General features: G+C 47.0%; 2 protein-coding genes across 7 annotated transcripts in view; one reads left to right on the top strand and one right to left on the bottom strand.

Moving 5' to 3' along the window:
* Window positions 1–17,023, bottom strand: part of FARS2 (phenylalanyl-tRNA synthetase 2, mitochondrial) — a 309,951-nt gene extending 292,928 nt beyond the window's left edge. For 4 of the 6 annotated variants that reach the window (XM_031435245.2, XM_010992409.3, XM_064476159.1 and 1 more), the window contains exon 1: window positions 16,885–17,023. The gene's annotated coding sequence lies outside the window, so the exon portion shown is untranslated. Of the gene's footprint in view, window positions 1–1,711; window positions 1,920–16,884 lie in introns of all 6 variants that reach the window. The other 2 variants (XM_031435246.2, XM_031435249.2) reach the window with 2 other exon arrangements.
* A 468-nt stretch (window positions 17,024–17,491) lies between these two features.
* LYRM4 (LYR motif containing 4) overlaps window positions 17,492–21,297 on the top strand; it is a 107,003-nt gene continuing 103,197 nt past the window's right edge. Inside the window, exon 1 of the mRNA XM_031435252.2 lies at window positions 17,492–17,766. Within this exon, the coding sequence (XP_031291112.1) occupies window positions 17,681–17,766 (86 nt within the window). The 5' untranslated portion in view covers window positions 17,492–17,680. The remainder of the gene's footprint in view (window positions 17,767–21,297) is intronic.

Below are 21,297 nucleotides of genomic sequence, written 5' to 3'. Positions count from 1 at the left end.
CACATTAAAAAAAAAAAAATTATATTGCCTACGTTCTAAATGCTTTGGATTTTGTGTATGTGTATGTGTTTACAGAAGTATAGTTGATTTACAATCATAAATGGTTTGTTAGTAAATCTGCCTCAAAAACAGGTTCCTAGGGTAATGCTGTTCCATCGGCCTGATGGTGGGGAGACAGGAAAGTCCCCTGCTGTCCATAAACAGTCTTTCACGTTTTAGCACAACCAAGACTATTTTACTTCTTTGCTTTGTCATTTAAAAATCCTCTTTTTATGAAAATTTCTAAGCATACACAAAAGTAGAGATTCAACTAGCCCCCATGTCCCCAGCTTAATAACCAGCTTTAACCTGTGACTCTTACCTAAGACCCAACATCCTCCCCGCAAAACACTGGAATAAAAACACGCAGCCACGTTGAAGCAATCTTGCTTCTCACAACCGTCACCATCGTCACCACTACTTTTCTTTTCTTTCAGAAGTTCTTTTTGGGTATCTTCTCACCTGCTTTCCTTTTTTCCTCTGAAATTACGAATAATTTCAGTATCTACCATGCCAAGGTCATCATGAGGATGTAATACACACAAAAGTGCATAGCTTGGTGTCTGACATGTATTAAGTTCCTGAGAAATTTTAGTTCTCCATGGACCACCGCCTCGCCCTTCTTTCCAGGACAACAGATGCTCCCCAATCCCCCCCAAACATATACACATCCTTCTCCATTGTTTGTGCCTTACTCCTCCCTTCCCTTCCTGAACACTGGTCCCTGCTTCCTCCCTGGCCCCTCTGCCTCCCTCTAAGCCAGGGATCCCAAACACAAACACCTCACTCATCACAAATCCAAATCACCGAGAAGACCCCAAATATAATACAGAGAAATACAGAAAGTGGACAAATCGAACTGATAAATACATTTAACGTTTAGGGTACCAGCCACTAAAGCAGAAATAAAACACATACCCAACCTAGTGCCTGTGTATAATTTAACAGGAAGATCAGACTAGACACTACATTGTAAAATAGCACAAACAGGAATTCCCATGCAGGTCACGTCTCTGTGTGCGCGCATTTATATTTTAAACATTAAACCGTTTTCTGATGATCCAAGAAGTTTTCTATGCTGATGAGATTCATTTCCTCGCAGGACTTTTTGCCGGGGGCACATCTGCCACCTCCAATTTGTTTTAAAAGGAATTCTAATCAGCCGATCAATCACACTGTTGACCTTCAGCCTCAGTCACTCCACCGTGGCCAAAGTTGGCTCTAAAAATTCATGTTCTAACAGTTCTGTTGTCCTCAGCTTCAAAACGCCAATGACAGAAATGTAATCTGACCAAACCCTCTGGCAGAAGAAAACACAGTACCTGAAGTTTCTAATTCATCTTCTCCCAAGATTCTTTAAATAAAAGTGAGTATCTATGATATTATTAAGTAATAACTCTTCCTCCACCGGGGTTTAAAGACTTATAAATCATCCAAGTTCCGATGCAGTGAATCTGGTCTCTCTGTTACAAAAATCACATGGCTCGCTTTTGCTTTTAAATAACTCTTCTTCATGCAGAGATGTAATGTCCAAGTAATAACCCTGCAACTCTCCCACCTCCTTCCTAGGACACATTCACTCCTTCTTGCACTGGTGCCCATCTCTCCCTCTGGAAAAGGGCATCTGCTCTTGCTGCCTGCCTTTCTTGCCCCCACTCGCCCTCCTTGGTACCTGGCTGCTCCGGGCCTGGCACGCAGCAGGTGCTCAACGCAGGGTGCAGCCGGGATCAGCAGGGAAGCGTCAGAGCAGGCACACGCAGGGGATGCGCTGACTCAGGGTGGGGGTGAGGACTGAGATTCTCTTAGACGCACTGTGTTGCCCATGCTGCCGGGAGGTGTGGATGGACGTCCTCGGCGACGGCCTCCGCACTGATGTCACACTAGGGAGGAACAGGTCAAGGAGGGAGGCTCCAGGGAGACAGACAGAGGCCCCACGAGGAAAGAACCCATCAGGGAGCGGGGAGCTCAGCTCCAAGCATCACAGAAGCTGAGAAAGAGCAGCATTTCAAGAAGGAGAGTGAAAACACTGGTCAGGAGGTGAGATGCCACAGCTCAACTGAAGAGGATTCAAAACTGCAAATGAGCTGATGGGTAACAATCACTAAAAAGTTCTCGATCTTTGAGAAGCTGTTTCTGTGATGAATAAGACGCATACTTACAACTATCTGCAAGAATTGCAAGTAAAACATGACAAACAGGACCGCGAAACCACTGAGGGAAGACCACCCCAAGGCCACGTGGAGAACGCAAGGATGAATCACGGGAGGAAGCCCGGTCCTCTAACGGACCCCCGATCAGAGAAGAAGCAACCATGATCAGCCCCCCAGCGGCTCTGAAGACGTCTGACAAAATTTACCGTTCCTTCTTCATCAACACAAATTCTTAAAATAGGAATAGATGACTGTTGTCTTAACATGACCCTACATGTCCACCAAAACTCCAGAACCAGGACTTGAGGAACCACTATAAGCATTCCATGGAAGTCCAACTTATTAGTTTGGGATTAAGAACATTAAGTGACTGTTTCTGATTCGTTTTGCCTTTCCCCACGGAGACTGGTAAAAAGACTGGAATCCCAAGCATATAACACACACACAAATGCCATCTTAGCACCTGGCACTTAAAAGTGATTTTCTAGAGTTACTGTCTTTTAAAATGAGAGAAACGATCTTTCTCAGGGTGAGTGTGGAAGGTTAGCGATGGCTGGGAGCAGCGACTAAATCGGATGATTTCCAGTCCTTAACGAGACGTGTCTACGCTTCCCAAAGAAAGGCAATCATGCATTTAGTTAGGTCAGGGTCATTTTAAAAGAGACGATTCCTGTAGGCACATAGATACCAGTATTACATACTACCCTGGACAATGAATACATAAAAGAATTTTAAAATTCATCATCAAATTCACAGAGATGGTGGTTACAGGGGACGGTCGGTGGGGAGGTGGGGAGCAGTGTTCAGTGAGCGAGTCTGGAAGATGGAGAAGCTCTAGAGAAGGGATGGGACGGCGGCAGCGATGCAATGATGTAATTGCACGAATGCCACCGAGCCTCACACTCTCAAGTGGTTAAAACGGTCAATTGTATTATATATATTTTAACACAATTTTTAAAACTCTCATGTTCAAAACGTGACTTTTAAACATTTTACTTTTAATACAGTAAAAGATGCAACTACTGGTTCTTTTTATTTCTAATTTTAACACCTGACTAAGACAACATAGACAAGACGTCAGCAGTTTAAATCTGATGGCTCTAATACAGTCATTACTAAAGCTTATCCTGATCATTCTTTTCTTAATCCTACCTTCACTTAGAAAGTACTAACATATTATTAAAGTTTAATCTGCTAATTCTTCTTCTTTTTAATCTTATTCTTCACTTGAAAAGCTTCTGGCCTCCAAAATCAGATCCACACAGGGCAGTCACAAGGCAGCCACCGCGTCGGGACCCGCTGACTGTTGGCAGCAGAGCACAGGAGCCTGCAGGCGGCTGGGATGCAGAGAAGCCCAGCCTTTGCTCCCGGACGCTTCCTCCCGCAAACGAAAACCCAGGAGGGCTCCAGCCTATTGAGCTAATGCAATTAAAATAATAAAAAAGTAAAAAATAAAGAATGGAAGGAAAATGCAATGACAATCCTAAATCACAGAATGTCACTGAGGACGTAGGACCTTCCTATGCTTCTCAAGGAGACCGTCACACACCTGTCACACGCTGTAACATGAGCTGTACACGTGGTACTGCTTCTAGAAGGCCTGTTCGGCCACAGAAATTACCTGTGATTAATGGGTTTGTACTCTATGGTAATACTTTAATTTTTTTTTAATTTTTTTTTTGGTGGGGGAGGTAATTATGTTTGTTTATTTTCAGAGGTACTGGGGATTGAACCCAGGACCTTGTGTATGCTAAGCATGCACTCTACCACTGAGCTATACCATCCCCTCTTATGGTAATATTTTTAAATGTTGGAAGCTAACAAACTCACATCCTCTAGATCTGTGCTGTCTAATACAGTAGCCACTAGTCACTTGTGGCTACTTAAATTTGAATTAATTAAACAGAGTAAAAAGTTCAGTTTCTCAGTTGCACAAGCCACATTTCAAGTGCTCAAGACGGGGTGGGGTGGTGGCTGCCACAATGGACAAAGCGGGTGTCGACACCACCATCAGCCCAGAGAGCATCCTGGGCAGAGCTGCTCCTGGTACCTCATGCCCCTTTCCTGACGCGATCCAGCATTTTCTTCATTCACTCAACACATCTGCTGAGTCAGTGAGTAATGCGGAGAATTTAGGTAGGAGAGAAATAGAAACCTATAAAATAGGAAAGCAGACCTGATTTTTAGATAAAGAAGAGCAGTCCAGGAAGGCCGGTCTGAGGAAGTAACATTTAAGCCAAGATGAGAAAGACAAGCCATTCAAAAGGACAGGAACCGTTTCCAAACAGAGGGAAGGGAGCACCCACGTGATCAGGTGGGAAGGGCTCAGCCTGTTCCAGAAACTGACGAGACATTCTGCAGCTGTCTCATTAAACCTGAAACACCGAGCAAAGCCCTTCCCTGACACCCAAATCTACTGGACAACAGTCCACACGTCATCCTCGGCCCCCTGCTCCCTCTCAATCACCTGCCTTTCTGTCATCTCATTTCCTGAAGGACCAACTTCTGAGCAGACAGGTACAGAGAGAGCAATTAATTTTGTTACTTCTTAGCAGCAGACACATGGGCTTAAGTGAGGTTTCTGAGTCACTGTGAATCTTAACCAGCCGGGCTCTTCTTGCCGCGAGTAACACAGGCAGGGGAGGCATTGCCATCACAGGGCAGGCAGTTTCCACGTGAGGCAGCTGTCAGAAAAAAGGCTGCCTTCCCGTACCCAGTTAATTAGGAGGCAAATGTGGAAATTACACCTATCACCCAGGTCTTGATTTTTCAGTCTTACGAAGAAAAGCCCAATGCTAACTAAACAGAAAAACCCAGTGAGGTCAAAGGTCACTGAAGACAGTGTTAAGGAATCCACACACGCCATAACACGTGGGCAGAGAAACTCAGGCCCCAACACATTTCCGTATTTAAAATTAAGCTTCTTTCAAATAAAGCATTCCATTATCACTGTGGGTAAAACCTTGTACAAACACTTGATTTTACTAACTTTTGTAGAAAGCATAAGCTTCTGATGTTACAGCACCTCGTGAATCTCACACACAAAAGGGAACAAAAGCAAAACCACTGTGACCTCCGTACCTGTCAGACCTAGTTACTCACGGCAACACCACCACCCCGCCCTGCAGATCCTCTTTTTTCAGAAAACCAGGGCAGATTGTCTCAGTTCGAGCTGCCATAAGAAAAACACCACAAACCTGGTCGCTTACAAGCAACAAACACTTATCTTGCAGTTCTGGAGGCCGGGAAGTCTGAGATCACGGCGCCAGCAGACCTGGTGCCAGATAAGGCACCAGGATGGCAGGCTGCATCCTCACATGATGGGGGGCGAGGGAGCTCCCTGGGGTCTCGTTGATAAGGGCACTAATCCCATCACTGGGCTCCCTCTCACGACCTCATCACTTTCCAAAGGCCCACCTTCCAATACCATCACATTGGAGGTCAGGATCTCAACACAGTTACTAGAGCTGGGGGCGTGGGAGATGGGGGGTGAGCCACAACCACTCAGGGTACGGCACAAAGTAATGAGAACATGTTCTTAATCTTGGCAATGTCTCCAGAGGTAAGGAGAGCACAGCTTATTCCAGTTCCATTTGGGACTGAAAAGGGGAGTTACGTCGGAAAAGGTCACCTGGTCACAGGTCACACACCTGGGGCAGAGCCCCACTGAACTCTGAGCTTCCAATGCTACGTTCTCTACTTCACCCATTTCAGGATCAGAGGGTTTAACAGTTTAAAAAATGTCAATAATAGATGGCTGCCTTATTTTAAGTTAAAATTTAGATTAATTACAGATAAAGTATAACTTCAGGGAGAAAATGCTTTTGAAGATTAGGGTTCTAGTCCAAACAGAGCAGATACAAGATGTCAGCTCACAAGGACCCGCTCTGTCGACTTCCTCGTTCATGATGCGCACAGAGGCACAGAAGGCTGTGAAACGAGGAGAGAAAACTGACAATGCGATGCCGGGGTGTTACTGAAAAAAATATTTAAATAATGCTGAGCAAGGGGGAAACACCAATGTTCTTCCATATTATGAATAAATTATGAAAATGATTTAATTTTTAGAAGTCCATAATCTTTCAAATCTTAAACACATTCATTTCTAAACATGGAATTTCTGATAATATGCCATTATGGAAAAAAAATGTTAGCATCAGTATTGCCAGCAGCCTTCACACCCTAAAGAGATTATCAGGGAAATTATCTGACTTCAAGAACACACGTTGAAAGCGTGTGGAAGTCGGTGTTCCTTAACTTTAGCAAGTTTTACTGCATTTTCTTTGCTTCTCAGCTAGTTCCTTTCTGGTAAATAAAATCATTTTTGTTGTAACTAAACAGTACTTAGAGCCGCCCATTTGAAATTGGTATTTAGTTCTTTTCCTCAAAAATGTAACTGAAAAGCCCAGGCTCCCGGCTCTGTCCTTTCCCCACGGCATCCGAAGGGGACTCGGGAGGACCCTGAGCCTGCACCTGGGAAGCAGGGGTAACTTCATTTGAAGGTACAACAATAACATGCCTTTGTTCCTGGGCTGCTGGAAGATCCAGACAGAACAGGCAGAGAAATGCTTCTGGGCGCTCCCTGTCCCACAGGGCTTCCAGACAAACGGATCCCTCCTCCTGCTGATCAGAAATGCTTTCCCCTCCACCTTTACAAAGTCACTCCCGCCACGCTGGGCCTGCCTGCCCTGCTCCACACTCTGGAAAACAGCCTGTCCTGTTTCCCGTGTGCCTTCACTTTACTGCCTGCATGCCTAGGACTGTGCTCATCTGGGGGATAAAACCAGTTTGATCTGAGGAGCAGCTTCAGTTCTGGAATACTTTAAAAGAAATGAAACTGACTTGCAAATGCTCACTGTGCACCTGGCAGAGGTGCTGGGGGACAGAAAAGGGTCAGAGCCAGCCTCTGCCCTCCAGGACCGCAGAAGGCCAGCCTTGCGGGACTCCAAAATGACTGATGGGCACATCTGCCCCCATATCAGTCACTCACCCTGGTGGCAGCTGAGAGGCCAGTGGTTCTCAACCTTGGCTGAACGTTACAATTACCTGGGAAGCTCCTCAGATGGTTTTATCTGACTGCTGTGTGGGGTACCCTGACATGGGTCATGAGTCTGACGTTCAGCCTGGATGGAGAGCCTCTGCTCTGGACTGACAGCTCACAAATTCCTGCCCTGCTGACGCCGAGTTCTCAAACCGCTTCTCCAACTGCCAGGGTTGTTGAACTGGGCCTCGAATTTCACGAAATCGCTAGTGTCTACCCGTGTTTTTTTCTTTACCTTTTTTTTTTTTTTGGCTTATGCTCCAAAAGACGACTTGTGTCATCAGAACTTCACCCGGCACTAACCCAGGGGAAGCTATAAGCACCTTTAAGTGATCATTTTAAAAATGATCTCGATTTCCTCCCCAACATCACTTTTATTACAAATACTTCTTCATATGAACATCTCCTTCTTAAGTACAAAGTGTTATTTTTTATTCAAAATCATCATTCAAAATGTTATTTAATAAAAATATTATTTTGAAAAAAAAAAAGAAGAAATACCGTTTTCAAAGACTCCTGAAATTTTATCTTCACACCTCCCACACAAAGTTCTGCTAAGACCAGTTCTGATAAGACATGAATTCAGGCCTTTATATATGCAAAATTAGATGTTAGCTGTTAGAGTCTGAAAGAATAAGGCACACGTGTCTCAAGTAGAAAGGTTAGATGGGGCAGCGAGACATCTTACTGTGACATTAGCTGCCTTGTATTTCAAGATTATGGACAGGATCAGTTCCAAAACTTGCTTCAGGTAGGAAAAGTTCAAGTACAGGATTTATTCTCACTTAAGACTAGGTTCTCCCTCCTGTAAAGGGGCTGGTGAAGGGACCTCTGAACACACCCGCCCAGAGTCATCTGAGGTGGTCCAGGATCTGGGACGTGGGGACGGGAAGGGACAACCATTCTTCCTCAAGGTATTTGCATCACCGTGCTAATTCAGGGCTTCCCCACGGCAGTGCGGGTATGAACTGGCAATGGGCCACCTGCATGGGCACCGAAACGTGGAGGGGCCCATCAGACGTGCGCCGACGGCAGTGGGCCTCCGTCCTGGTGGCGCCATGAAGCCCCTGATGCTTTTCAAAGACATCACCATGGGCCCCAGGACCAGAGCCCATGACTACCTAGATGTGGGCAGAACTGGAATACAGGTATTTCTGAAAGGTTCTCTGGTGTGTGATGTGAGGCCAGGGTAGAGAACCAGCAGGCTACGGAAACCAAACCCTCCCATCTGCCAGCTACCACAACCTGGCAACAGCTACAGGGACGCAAGTTCAGATGGACGCAGACAGGACGTCTGAGCCTGGCCCTCTCCTACGCAGAGCTAGGAGGGAGGGAGGGCTGCGGGGGAGAGAAGAGCTCCAGCTTCCAGACAGGCAGGTGAGAGTTCACGTCCCTGTTCACCGCCAACCAGCTGTGTGTCCTTGGTCCCCTTGTGAGAGTTTCTGCAGCCTCAGCTTCCCCAGGTATAAAACTTTACCTCGTCAGGGTTCTACCAAGATTAATATGAATGAGACATAAAGCCACCAGTCCAGCAGGTAATCAAGACTGAGAGCTGTGTCAGCCTGGGGGTCCGCCAAGCCACAGGCGGTACAAAGGAACACACCTCTGCACACGCAGGACACAGCTGATACACGATTTCTCCAAGTCCCGTAGCTGCGTGACAACCTCCCTCTTTCCGAGGCCAGTAACAAACGTCTCTTACGGCCAGCTTGTGGAGAAGATCATGGCTTAGCTGTGAAACACAGCTGCCAGCCATGCCTCACTCTAACAAAGACAGAACTGACGAATCTGAATGTGAGGGAAGAAGAGCTCACAGCTTCAGCCCCGCCTGCCGGGAAGATCGTCGCTCAGCAGAGGGCAAAGAAGGAATCCAGACCCGAGCACACACACACCTGCAGCTTTCAGAGGCCCACGGCTCAGGTGCAGATTCCTGTCTCACCGCTTCCAGAAGTCACACCCTCCACGCTTCAGTCCCTTCACCTCTCGGATGGGGGCAGTGCCACCTTTCTCGAAGTTCTCGAGGAAACTAAAGTGGGGATGCGGGCGGTCAGGTGCAGAGCACAACGTGCACGTTCAGCACATCAGGTTTCATTCCCCTTGCCCGGCCTATGTTCTGCTCTCTGGTCATAAAGCGTCTGATAAATTATGCCTCTGAAATACTTCCCCTTTATGAATCAAACGACTCTCAAACCCAGTGGAGAAACTCACAGACATCCCAACTGAAAGACACCAGGAAGGAATCGTCTGGATAGTGGTTCTTTCTGGAAGTGGTAGAACTTTCCAGTTCTCCTAGAGAAGAAGAGGGCAGGATGTGGATTGAGGTGCAGATTATCTGTTTTCTCTGAATACTGACTTCAAATCCTATGCGATATTCTCAACGTCTAAACCTCAAAACTATTACAAACATACTGAGGGAAAAGAGGGAGAACTGCCAGGGCGCAGACGTACTTCGCACTCTCTCCTGTCTAGTGTGCTGTAGCAGCCTTTCAGATCCGGGGTTGCCACCACCTGACCAGGCCTCAAAGGGAAGCACGATGACACACAAGCCGATAAAGCAGCGACAAGTCTCGCCAATCACGAGATTCAAGCAGGAAATCTGTCTTAAACACGTTTGCAAGTAAATGATACAAAAGCTGACATGTGGGATCAATTTACAAACCACTGTCATTGATGGGCCAAAAAACAAAAAAAAAAAACCTGGGCTTGAAAAGAATGCTTACCAAGAGTAAACGAGGTTCACTGTGAGAGGATGCTAGTTACAGAAAATAAGAACTCCATGTAAATTATGCTTTAGTTTCTCAAGGCTTCAGACAGACATCATATCACCAAATCAAACAAGGCACCATGAAATCTGGAAAATACAAGCATTTTGGAAACAAGTGGCCCTCAGTTCAAACATCCATCTGCCACGTGAACCAGGACCACTTGTTCAAGTTCTTTAGTTGCAGGGGTTTTGTTCTGTTTGGGGTAAAACCTGGGTAACAATGTTGACTTCACTCAGTTAGTGTGAGGACCAAGAAAGAACATAAGACATACGTCTCGCAGCGCCTGACCACGGATTAGAAGACACCTGGAAAGGAAGAGGCCCCTCAGTGCTGCCTGTGACCCTCAGGAGCACCTGTCACACAAGGCTCAGCGCCGCACCCCCTGACAGGGGGTCGTTCTTCCGTCTGGGGCGGGGGTGGGGGGCAAGCCGAGGGACCAGACCATGGCTGTCCTGACCCAGGTCCTGCAGGCTGCGGCCCCACCCAAAGGACGGGCTGTGGAGCTGCAACAGGGAAGCTGCCCGAGCAGCCTGCCAACCTCCTGCTCTGGACCCCGGCTGCTTCCTCACGTTCCTACTAATACTCAGAAGCTTGCTTTCAGAAGCTCAAACAACATAAAATAAGACATGACCATGAGCCCAGTTTCACGTACTAAGTGCGACAGAAAAAGCAAGTAGAGCACTTCCCTTCCTCCCACACCTCCCTGCAGCCAACTGGCCCTGCAGATTCAGCCCTGAAGCACAGCAAACCCTTCTGCCACAGCGCCACCCCCCACCACCTCCCACTGCGACGGAGCCACGGCAGACTTGGAATCAGAGCAACCCAGACAACAGAAGAACCCCACCTCCGGGCAGGGGGCGGCAGGACGCAGGGACCACGTAGGGAATAAAAGGGAGGCCAGGCCTTTGATGAGAAGCTTGGTTCTTGCAGTTTCTATCTCTTTGTAAACAACACAGTCTATGGTCTTGTCCGGAGAGGGAAGGACTCCCGATTTTGGAAGGGCCTCAGACACAAGAGTGTGCACTTTGACACCAACATCTCAGACTAGCACCAAGCAGGCTGCCCACACATCAGGGCTACATCTGCTGTCCACCGTCGTTACTTAACAGCACCCACTTTCACTGATCTCAAGCGTCCTGATCGAGGAAATAGATCACATGATTATCCAGATGTTAGTGACTTACCTAAAATCATATGGAAACGCTCTGAGACAAGTGGGAAACGTAACCAAATCAACAAAATCCTAGTCCAGACGTCTTCCTTCCTATCACACCCATGCAGCGTTCACAGTCATTTCAGAAATGCAATAAATCTCCCTAAACAGTAAAAACTATTACCAACAGTCTACGATTACAGCCTGCTGAAACTAAAAAATTTTATTTAAAAGCTTCCCCACTGTAAGTCAGTAACTTGTGTCAGTAATTCATATGGCCTCTCCTGAGACTACTCTTTCAGAAAGAGAATATAGATTCTAAACATGACTTTAAATAACGTGCCTAGTAACCAAGCACAGCAATCTGCTGGAGTGAGGATGACTTCCCTGCTTCCGGGGTTATTCAGAACATAAAATAAAAACATCTACCAGAGGCTCTTCACTTCAAATGAGAAAAAAAGCGCCAGTGAAGCTTGTTCCAAGATAATGCAAAATTCTGGGAAAGTAAATCATAAAACAAGAAAAGTGTCCAAAACATACACCACTCTTCTCAAGAGGCTGACAAGATATTTGCTCAGTATGTTAAGGGGCCACACTACTTCCATCCCCCTCGTAAAATCTAAACCTCGACTCTGACCAGCAGGGAACATGTCATCTGAACAAATGAAACAGACTCTGTGCCGTGGCTGAACATCTCATGTTACCTAAAACTGTTGATGGTGACAGGGCAGGAAGACGGAAGAGGAGTTCAGTCTTGTTGTTTTTCACTCAGTCACCCGACAAACGTTTAAGGAGCACCCAGTAAGTAGGTACTTCGCCCACGACGATGAACAGAACTGACAGGGTCCCTCCCTGGTGGAACTGACTTCCGGTGGGAGAAACCAACATGAAACCAGTAACTTGCAATGCTAATTACAGAAAATAAGAACTCAATGTAAATTATGTTTTAGTTTCTCAAGGCTTCAGACAGACATCATATCACATTGCAAATCCTGTGTTTTCTATAAGCAACCCACTGATCTGGACAAACAAGAGATGGCAGCTCTAACTCCCCATTCAAAGAAGTCAGTTGGAACTTCAAATTTGTCTTTAGGAGAATTACTGAAATGAGATGTTTGTCAAGTGCCCAGCAAAGCTCCTGGAAAAGTAAATAAACTCCAAATAAATAAGAGCTCTCACTATCACTCCATGAAGCTAGTTCAACAGATCATCCTAAAACATCCAGACAACACGACAGCTTCATTCCTGAAAGTTATCCCTCATAACTGGTAAGAAACAGAATGAAGGTGATCTGTCACAGAGTATTACCATAAATCACACTACCAGAGAATTCCCATGTTTCACAGGGCATTTTGTAGGATTTGTCGTAGGAAAGGTGGTTTGTTTCCTTTAGAAGGCAAAGAATTAGTCTGTTAAAAACAAAAAAAAGGCATAGCTCAGTGGTAGTGTGCACAAGGTCCTGGGTTCAATCCCCAGTACCACCATTTAAATAATAAATAAACCTTATTACCTGCCCCCCCACCAAGAAAAACCAAACAACTTCTAATTTGAATTTTATAAAAGAAAGCAAGATGACTGTGGTGATGAGAAAATCTTTAAAAACAGATTCCTCTACAAGTGACATGATACACTTTATACAAAATCGATTCTCAGTTTTACAGTTGCTGCCCACAAGTAAGGCAAAGCTTAGTCTCCAATGAATGAAGCTAGACTACCTGGTTGCTTTCCAAAATTCTCAAGAGAACAGATTTTAAGTATATCTGAAAAGAGCTTCTACAGAAATGTGAGTCTCAGAAAATTCCCCAAAGGGTAACGTCTCTCACACATGCATGAATAGACAACCTAAAAAAGGCACTAAGTCTTTTCCAAGAGATGCTAATAGAAAAAAAAAATGTAAATTTATCTTAAAATGCTAAAAAGCTCGTATGAAAATCAACATTTGAGTGTCTGAATATTTGTAATATTTCTCATATAAAGTTGTTAGCTTTGCAAATAAGTGAGAACCCAACTAAATTAAAATTCAAATGTGACTACAATTTAGCCGTGTTATCCAAGAAAAGTTAATAAACTTTCAATTCCTGGAGCAGGCTCTGGAGACCTTCTGTGCAGCAGTGCCGACCACAGCCGGCCTCCCCGCGGGACAGAGCGTGTTCTGACGCTGGCCCGCCACTCCCCAGCTGTGCGACCCGGCTGCATCACCCAGCCTCTCAGCCCCCTTCCTCAGCTGCGTAACAGCTGTCTCATCAGGTGTCCAAAGGACTGAGAGATCTCAGAGGGCTCGGCTGGTTCCTCCCTTCCAGGAGAGCGGAGAGGTGACCTTCCCTGCCGTCTCTGCCCTCCTCACCCCACGCACCCTCTCCCCTCTAGACAAGGCCCCCCACGTCTTCTCCAGGCAGTGACTGCTTTCCCTTGACCTCACTCAGGCGCTCTCCCCTTTACCCTCCACGACGGCAAGCCCTCCTCCTGCAGTGACCACCACACCCACACATCCCAATTCTGTCTCCTCTTCAGGGCCCAGCTCAAACCTAAATCCTCTCAAGCCCAACACAGTCCCTGCCTCCTCCATAAGCCCCTGCCTCCCACAGATCACTCTTTCTCTACCCTGGCTGCATCCAATCACCTGAGGAACTTGTTTTTTCATTCCCTGGAGGCTGGGTCTCAGCCAGGCTGGCTCTGCGAGGTGCGGCCCAGGCCTCAGCCACAGAAGAGACCTCTTCGAGCTGAGACCCTTGGGCCCATCATCCGAACTTCCCTGCAGCATTCTGTCCTTTTTGGTGTATATTTTAATGACAGACAAACTGTATTTAAACTACTAACTCTTGGAACAGGATCAGTATTTGATGTGTAGCCCTCAAGTCATCACAAGAACTGGGACTTCAACTAGTAAGGCTGGTCAACTCTTTGTTGAATGCAGAGGCAAAGAAATAGGATTCCAGTACTCCTAAAGTAGAGCATCCAAAAATATGGTTGGAAACAAAAGTCTACCAAACCTGAAAAACTGGCATGTCTGTAGCTCAGATGTTCAGTTCCACTTGACTTACATGAACTTATATGAATGTATCAAAGAAAATATGACTTATCCCCAAAATAGAGGAAACATCATTAAAATAAAGCAGGCACAGGGCTAATCATGTCTGTGTCTCATAGATGGTCCCTCCCTCCCCACTCAGGGTTCCCTGGACAGACAGCGCTCCCTCCAGCCCCCATGCCTTGAATGCACACTACTACCTCTAACTCACCACGTTCTCCATCTGGCTCTTACTACTCATTGTGGAAATAGCTTCTATGATGAAAAGCTTCCCCTGAAGGTCAAAGTCCTAGTTCAATGTCCCTCTTCTAGGCTTCCCTAACACTTGGTAATATCAGCCCTATCACAGCACCTGCCAAAAATAAATCATTACTTCGATGCTGTAACACAACACTGTAAATCAATTACACTTCAATAAAATAAATAAATCTTTTAAAATTTTAAAAAAAGATAAATCAGTACTTTGTTTATCTAGCTCACTCCTATCATTGTAACTCCATCATGCTGCATACTGTACGGCACTTAGGAAGTGTTCAGCGAGTGCTGAATGAATGAATGAATGAATGAATGAGGAAAAGGTCTTCAGTTTGTTCATCTGTGAAAATGAGTGAGCTAATGTCCAAGGTCTCTTCCAGCTTCATATTCTGTCAGTGTGAAGAGTGGATAAAAACAAATGACAACTATGTATAACAACAACTTAGGTCCACATTTGGAGAATAACTTCTAAACTGCAACATCACAAGTTGCTCATTTATACAAGATTTTCTTTACACAGAGTTCTAATATTTAAGCCTAAAGACAATAAATTGCTGTTATACTGCTTGTTATGGTTGAAGAAATCTCTCCAAAAAGCATTAAGTGCTCATTAGCAATCCTAATTTTAATACATGGTAATGCATGATTTTATATAAAGAACTATGGGAACTTCATAACTATGGATAGGTGACTATTAAAGAAATTTTTGCATTTTGAGGCCTAAATTGTGATAGGTGGGTACCCCCTAACTTATAGTCATTACCTAGGAGAATACTCTGCCCAGAAGAGAACGCTTATTGAAGGACCTATGAGCAAGGTCCATCCTCAGCTCTGGCCCAATTCCAGTTTCACCCTCAAATAGAGCTTTTATTAAAAACAGTCATTGCTACAAAGAAGGGGTACCAAAGCGGAGATTAAGCTTTGGAATGTGATTTTATTTGTCTTTTAAGGCAATGATATCCAACCCAGTGGTAAATTATTTCAAATAAAATAATACAAGTATTTTTTGTGAGGACTCAGAATCAACTGGGAAGCTAACACTGACCTACTCCAGCTGCTCCTCGTACCAACAGGCGACGAGGCTACCTACATACGCTACACTTTATTTATTTACTCGGAAAGTTTTATTTGATTACAACAAAGTTAAAATCATTTAGGTATGTTAATTGTATATATCAATGATTAAAATGCTTGATAATTAGACAAAACTGTATAGCGTAATAATTATTCCAACTTCATTTTCTAGATAAAAGCAAGATACAATAAAATAATGCGGTCCCCGCTGTTTTTAAACAAGCCAAAATAACATTCATGTTTTTCCTTCTAGCTTTGACAGCTTTCTCTGTCTATAATTTGCATTAATGCTGTAGTTTTCCCAAGTGCCACACACCTAATCTATACCATCGGCACTCAACAGTGTATCACATTAAGAGAAAACAGCTCTGGCTCTTTTTCTATCATAATGCGCAAGTCCCTTGGTCTTGAATCCTTTGACTACTGCCAAAAGATAAATTCAAAACATTAAAAGCATTTTCAATAAACCTGAAGCAAAATTTGCCCAATGACCTAATGGCTCTGCAAGAGTAACAGAAGTATGGCTGCTCTCTAAAAAGCCTTATTTTGAGACTCACATATGTATGAGACATTAACACAAATCGAAAAGGAAGCGTACAAGGATTTTAATAAAAGCATTTTCTCTTCCAAGACTTTCTAAAAATGTCATTGCATTATAACGGGTAACATAACAAGTATAACTAGTGTATGTGGATACAAGGACCCCAGGTTACAAGAACACTAACATGCAGTAAGGTCAGAGAAGCGTCTCCAGCCCTTAAAGTTCCTGAAGAATACGAGGCTGCTTCAATATAAAGCAAGTTATTTAAAAACGAGATGAACTTAAATGAAACACAACCAGAACTCAGTGGTTGGAGAAAGACGGATGTGAAGGCAAACTTGTTTCTTACGTATAAAGTTAGCCCTCCTGTGTTCGAGAAAAAAAACTGTGGAAGCTGTGGCTCTTCCTAATGTTGGTTATATACACAAACATTCCCCAAACCAGGCAAGTGCTTTGCAAACACAGTAACTAGAATTAGTTTAGGATTCCCCACGCCTGGGTCCCACGTCCCAGGACCAGAACCACCAACTTTACCTACGCCGGTAACAAGGGGTTCGGAAAAGCAGGCGTCTTCAGAAGAGGGCCAGGGAAGAAAACGCAGCCAGGAAGAACTTGAGGAGAAAACTTTCCAATGTTTTGCCTGGGGTCTGAAAAGATGCCACCAGAGTCCTTAAATCCTAAAGTTCCCCAGATCAATCACCCTCGCCTCCAGCCCAGGCCACCCCAGCCTCTGAAGCCCCGTCACAAGTCTGCGGCACGCACGGCTCAAAGGTACAAAGAGACAACGACCCCACGATGGGGCCCGACGGCCCAGGACGCGCGGCCGCGCCGCACTCACCAACCGCTCGCCCGGGACACCGGAGACCAGCCCGGAGTTCCAATCCTGAGCGCGGCGCCCAGCCCAACTCGGCGATGCCCTCAGAGCCGCACGGGCGGGGCCATCTTGACCAGAAAGAGGGCCTCGCGCCGAAGGACCCACGGTGGTCGCCCTGAGAGGAGCCGGAGCGCCGGGGAGACCCAGGCCCGCGCCCCGCGCGCCCCGCGCCCCCGCGCCCCGTCCCCACGAGGCGAGCCTCCCGCAGGCAGACCACGGCCGGGACGACGGCGGAACCGGCGCCCGGAGCAGCCCGCAAGGCCGTTCAGGCGGCGCCGAGGGCAGCCCAGGCGGAGAGGCGGAAGCGGAGGCGCGCGCTCGGTAACCTGGCAACGCGGAGCGACCCGGCGCCCCAGACCCTTCGCCCCGGCCCGGCCACGCGACCCGCGACGCCGCCGCCCTCCGCCCGGAGGAAGCCCAGACTCCCAGCCCGCGACCCGGCCCGAGGCGGCCCCGCCCGCGCCGACGGCTGCTGCCCGCGGGGCCTCCGCAGCGTGGCGGCCGGCGAGCACGCCTCCCGCCGGCGCCGCCCCCTTAGCTGCCCGCAGCCCGCCTGCGCCGCCGCGCGCGGCTGCAGCTCACCTGAGGCGCAGCCCCCCCGGGCCGGAGCCCCCCTGGGTTGGGCCCGGGCGCAGGCCGCTACCTGGGCGGCGCCCCGCGTTCGTCTGGCTCGCGCTTCCCGCGGAGGCTGAAGTTTCGCGGGTTGAGTTAAACGCGGGCCCTCGGCGAAGAGGACCCACTGGGTTTTTTTCGTTCCAAGATGGCAGCCTCCAGCCGCGCACAGGTGCTGGACCTGTACCGGGCGATGCTGAGGGAGAGCAAGCACTTCAGCGCCTACAACTACAGGTGACCGGCCGGCGGGCCCGGGAGGTGGGGGCGCGGGCTGCGGGCGTGGTCGGGGTGCGGGAGCCTCCTGGGCGCCCTGAGCGGAAGGGCCCGGCCGGCTTGGCCCGCGCGCGGCTCGAGGGTCGGCCGGGGGGCTGGCTGGGGGGCTCGCCCTTCGCCGGGTGGGAGGAGACGTCGGGTCCGGTGACGTTTCCCGCGGTCGGACACTCGGCTCGGCGAGCGCGGTCAGTGCTGTCCTTCGGTTAGACGTGAAGGTTGCAGGCGCTCTGGCCAGGACCGGTTTGTTTCACATAATAATAAGAACTTTTTCCCGGAGAATTGGAGGATTTGACAGTGGAGGTGACCGGTCGGGAGCACTTCTCCACGACTGAAGGCCCTCTCGTCCCTTTCATTGCCAAGGTGTCTTCATCAGCTTCCTTGGTTGCAAAGATCCGTTCTCCCCGGGCATTGGCGATGGGGCGGGGTTTGTGAGGAGGACACTCGGATAGCGGTAAAGGTGAAACGGTCCCGCAAGTTTCCAGGAGCTGAGACGTTTATCCTGGCCTCACCAGATGGGAATCCCGCTTTTATTATCTTAGCAGCAGGAGAATGAGAGTCTAAACTTTCACATCCTTAATGTGGCACCAGCTTTTCCAGGCCTGCCCCCTTCTCCTGTTTGCTGAGTCCGTTATTCCTACTCTATGTATCTTTTGCCTACTTCGGAGCGGCTGCTTTCTTTTCTGCTTCTGTATAATTTCTGCTCATGAATTATGTGCCTTATGATTTTTCTCTCTGCATCCTTGTAGATTTGGTGTCTTCTACTAGCTACCGAATCCTCTGAGTTTGAGCCATATTCCCAAAGCAAGAATCTGAAAAGGCCAGATCATCTCTACACCAGGTCTCACCTTCCATGATTGACCAGCCTGTGGATTGAGTTTCCTGGGAGCAGTCTGTTACCATGGAATAGAGCTGGTTGGGTAGCTGCCTCCACACTGGGTGAATGAGCTGGCAGGCCATAGGGTGGTAGATCCATTGCTAGGTTGATTGTCAGACACTAAACCTCCCAAGGGGCCGGGGGGTTATTGGGGGCCAGAGGCAGTGGTAGACTGCAGGAAAGCCACTCGGGGCTGTACCTAGTTGGCAGGAAGTGGAAATTACATGGCAACATACTTAGAAAATAATGGTTTATATTATACTTTGAGTAATCCTTCTGAGCTAAATTTACTTCGCACACACAAATACGTTATCCAAAGTAATCAAGTAATCATTGTACACTGTTTCCTGAAATCATGGACCTAAAGCCTGAGATTCCCACTAGTATTCTCTCCTAAAATAGGTAATAAACTTGTTGTAAAATATGTCCTTTTTATCCAGGCTATGTCATGTGGACTTCAAAGATACCCACACCCCCCACACACACACCCCAGAACCTCTCTCTCTGGCATGCCCTTTAATCACCCTTGTCTTGAGTTTCTCTGCTTCCTTTGAGATTCATCTCAGTCTGACTTTGGGAAGAAGGTGTTCCTGATTCTCTTCATTTTGCGTCCCCACCCCCATGCAGAAGGTCCTGTTACTACTGTGTGTTGTTTTTCTCCAGTGCTTCCCAAACCTCTGTGCCCAGTGCCATAGCAGACCCTGCCCACAGAAAGATGAGAGCTTTGGGCTCAGCGAGGCACCTGCAATCAGTGGGTTTTTACAGACTTATGTGGGACACGGTTATGGAAATCGTTTTCACACACTGTGAAAGAGCTGGGCCCGGCAGGCATAGGGTGTGCACTGGACCAAAGGCATGAAGCAGAGCAGTCTGCTCAGGTCACGCCAAGGGGTACAGTCCTGCTGGAGAGTTCAGTGTGGCTCAGGGGGACAGAAAGCAAGATGAGATTGGAAAGGGCCACCTAAGGCCGTGCTAAGGAACCTGGACTTTATTCTTAGCTGATGGGCAGCCAATAAAGAGCTTTAAGCCATTGAGTGGCATGGCCAGATTTGCATTTTAGGGAGATCAGTCTGGCAACAAGTGATGTGGAAGGTGATGGTGAGGTCTGGATACAAGGACACCAGATGCAGAGCTGGTTACAACAATGCTGAGGAGACATTAGGGCAGGAATAGTGGAAGACAGAGAAAAAAGGTGTATTTGATTACTAACTAGAAGGTAAAATTGCCAGACCTTGACAAATAATTGGATTCAGGAATAAAGAAAATGAGAATCCAAGCAGAGTTTAGAATGACATCCAGGTTAATAGGTAAACGAGGCACAGAGGTCAAGTGTAAAAGTTGTACCATTAACTGACTTAAGAAATAGAGAAATAGCTCAGCTTATGGAGAGAAGACTTTTGAGTTCATTTTTGGAGCATCTTGAATGAATGTCACCTGGGAGCCCCGGCAAAGGCAGTTATTCAAGGAATCTGAAGCTCAGGGGAGTGTTCAGGGTGGAACTGTCATCACCACACTTGCCGCGTGACCCTGGGCAAGTCACTTCACCTCTCTGTTCTTCAGTTCCTTAATGTATAAAATGGAGGTAGTGATTTATCTCACAGTAATGAGGTTTAAGTGAGTTAATACATATCAAGTGCTTAGAATTGTGCCTGGCAGAGTAGGCACTCAGGTAAGTAGAATTATTATCATAAGAGGAATTAAAATCTTAATATTAGGTAAAATTTCCAAGAAAAGTATTTAGGGCAGTGGTTCTCAGCCATGGGCAATTTTATCTGACAAAGTCTGGAGACATTTTTGGTTGTCACAACTTGGAGGGGAGGATGCCACTGGCATCTAGAAATTAGAGGCCAGGGAGAGTGCAAAGCCCAGGACGGTCCCCCATAGAAAGGACCAACTGGCCAAAATGTCAGTCATGCCGGGACTGAGAAATCCTAGTTTATGGTGAGAAAGTTAGTGAGCCTAGGACACTCCCCTAAAGAATATCAAATTTTGAGGAATTCGCTGAAGAGGAATTAGCTGAAGAGTCTGGGTGACAGACGGAACTGTGGGTGACAGACGGAACTGTGGGTACCCCGGAGCAAGGCGGGGGAGGAGCGAGAACCCTGCGCTGTGAGCACTGCTTGTCGGCTTGGTCGCCACGGGGGGGAGGACACGCCCCTCCCCATCAGTGAAGGAGGTGAAGACGAGTTGGAATGTGTAAGACGGAAGAGGAAGGCCAGGAGACTGGCGATGCCTGACTGTCTGTTTCTGGGTAACGTGGGAGAGAAGAGAACGTTGAGTGTTTTTGTGTTTATTGCACGACTCACACTGTTAGTTGTTGGTTTACTTGTGTCTCTGCCTTTTGGTCCTTGAAGGTGGACGTTCTGTCTTTATCTGCATTCCTAGTGCTTAGCACAGAACCTGCCTACTACATGCTTAGAAGTATTTGTTGTTGAAAAGCATAAAGAAACTGAATTCAGAGGTAATTTTTGTCAGCCATTCCCGCCTACTGATTAAAAATATATTGTCATAAAATGGGATAAAAGGCAAAAATAATGTCCAAATATTTACCCAATTGAGTGTCAGAACTCCTTAATTCCTCATTAGATGGTTGAGTCTTTATGACACTTGTTGTCCAC

The sequence above is a fragment of the Camelus dromedarius genome, chromosome 19, assembly GCF_036321535.1.
Source record: "Camelus dromedarius isolate mCamDro1 chromosome 19, mCamDro1.pat, whole genome shotgun sequence".
NCBI classification, from domain to species: Eukaryota; Metazoa; Chordata; class Mammalia; order Artiodactyla; family Camelidae; genus Camelus; species Camelus dromedarius.
This window is presented reverse-complemented; position numbering and strand designations above follow the sequence as displayed.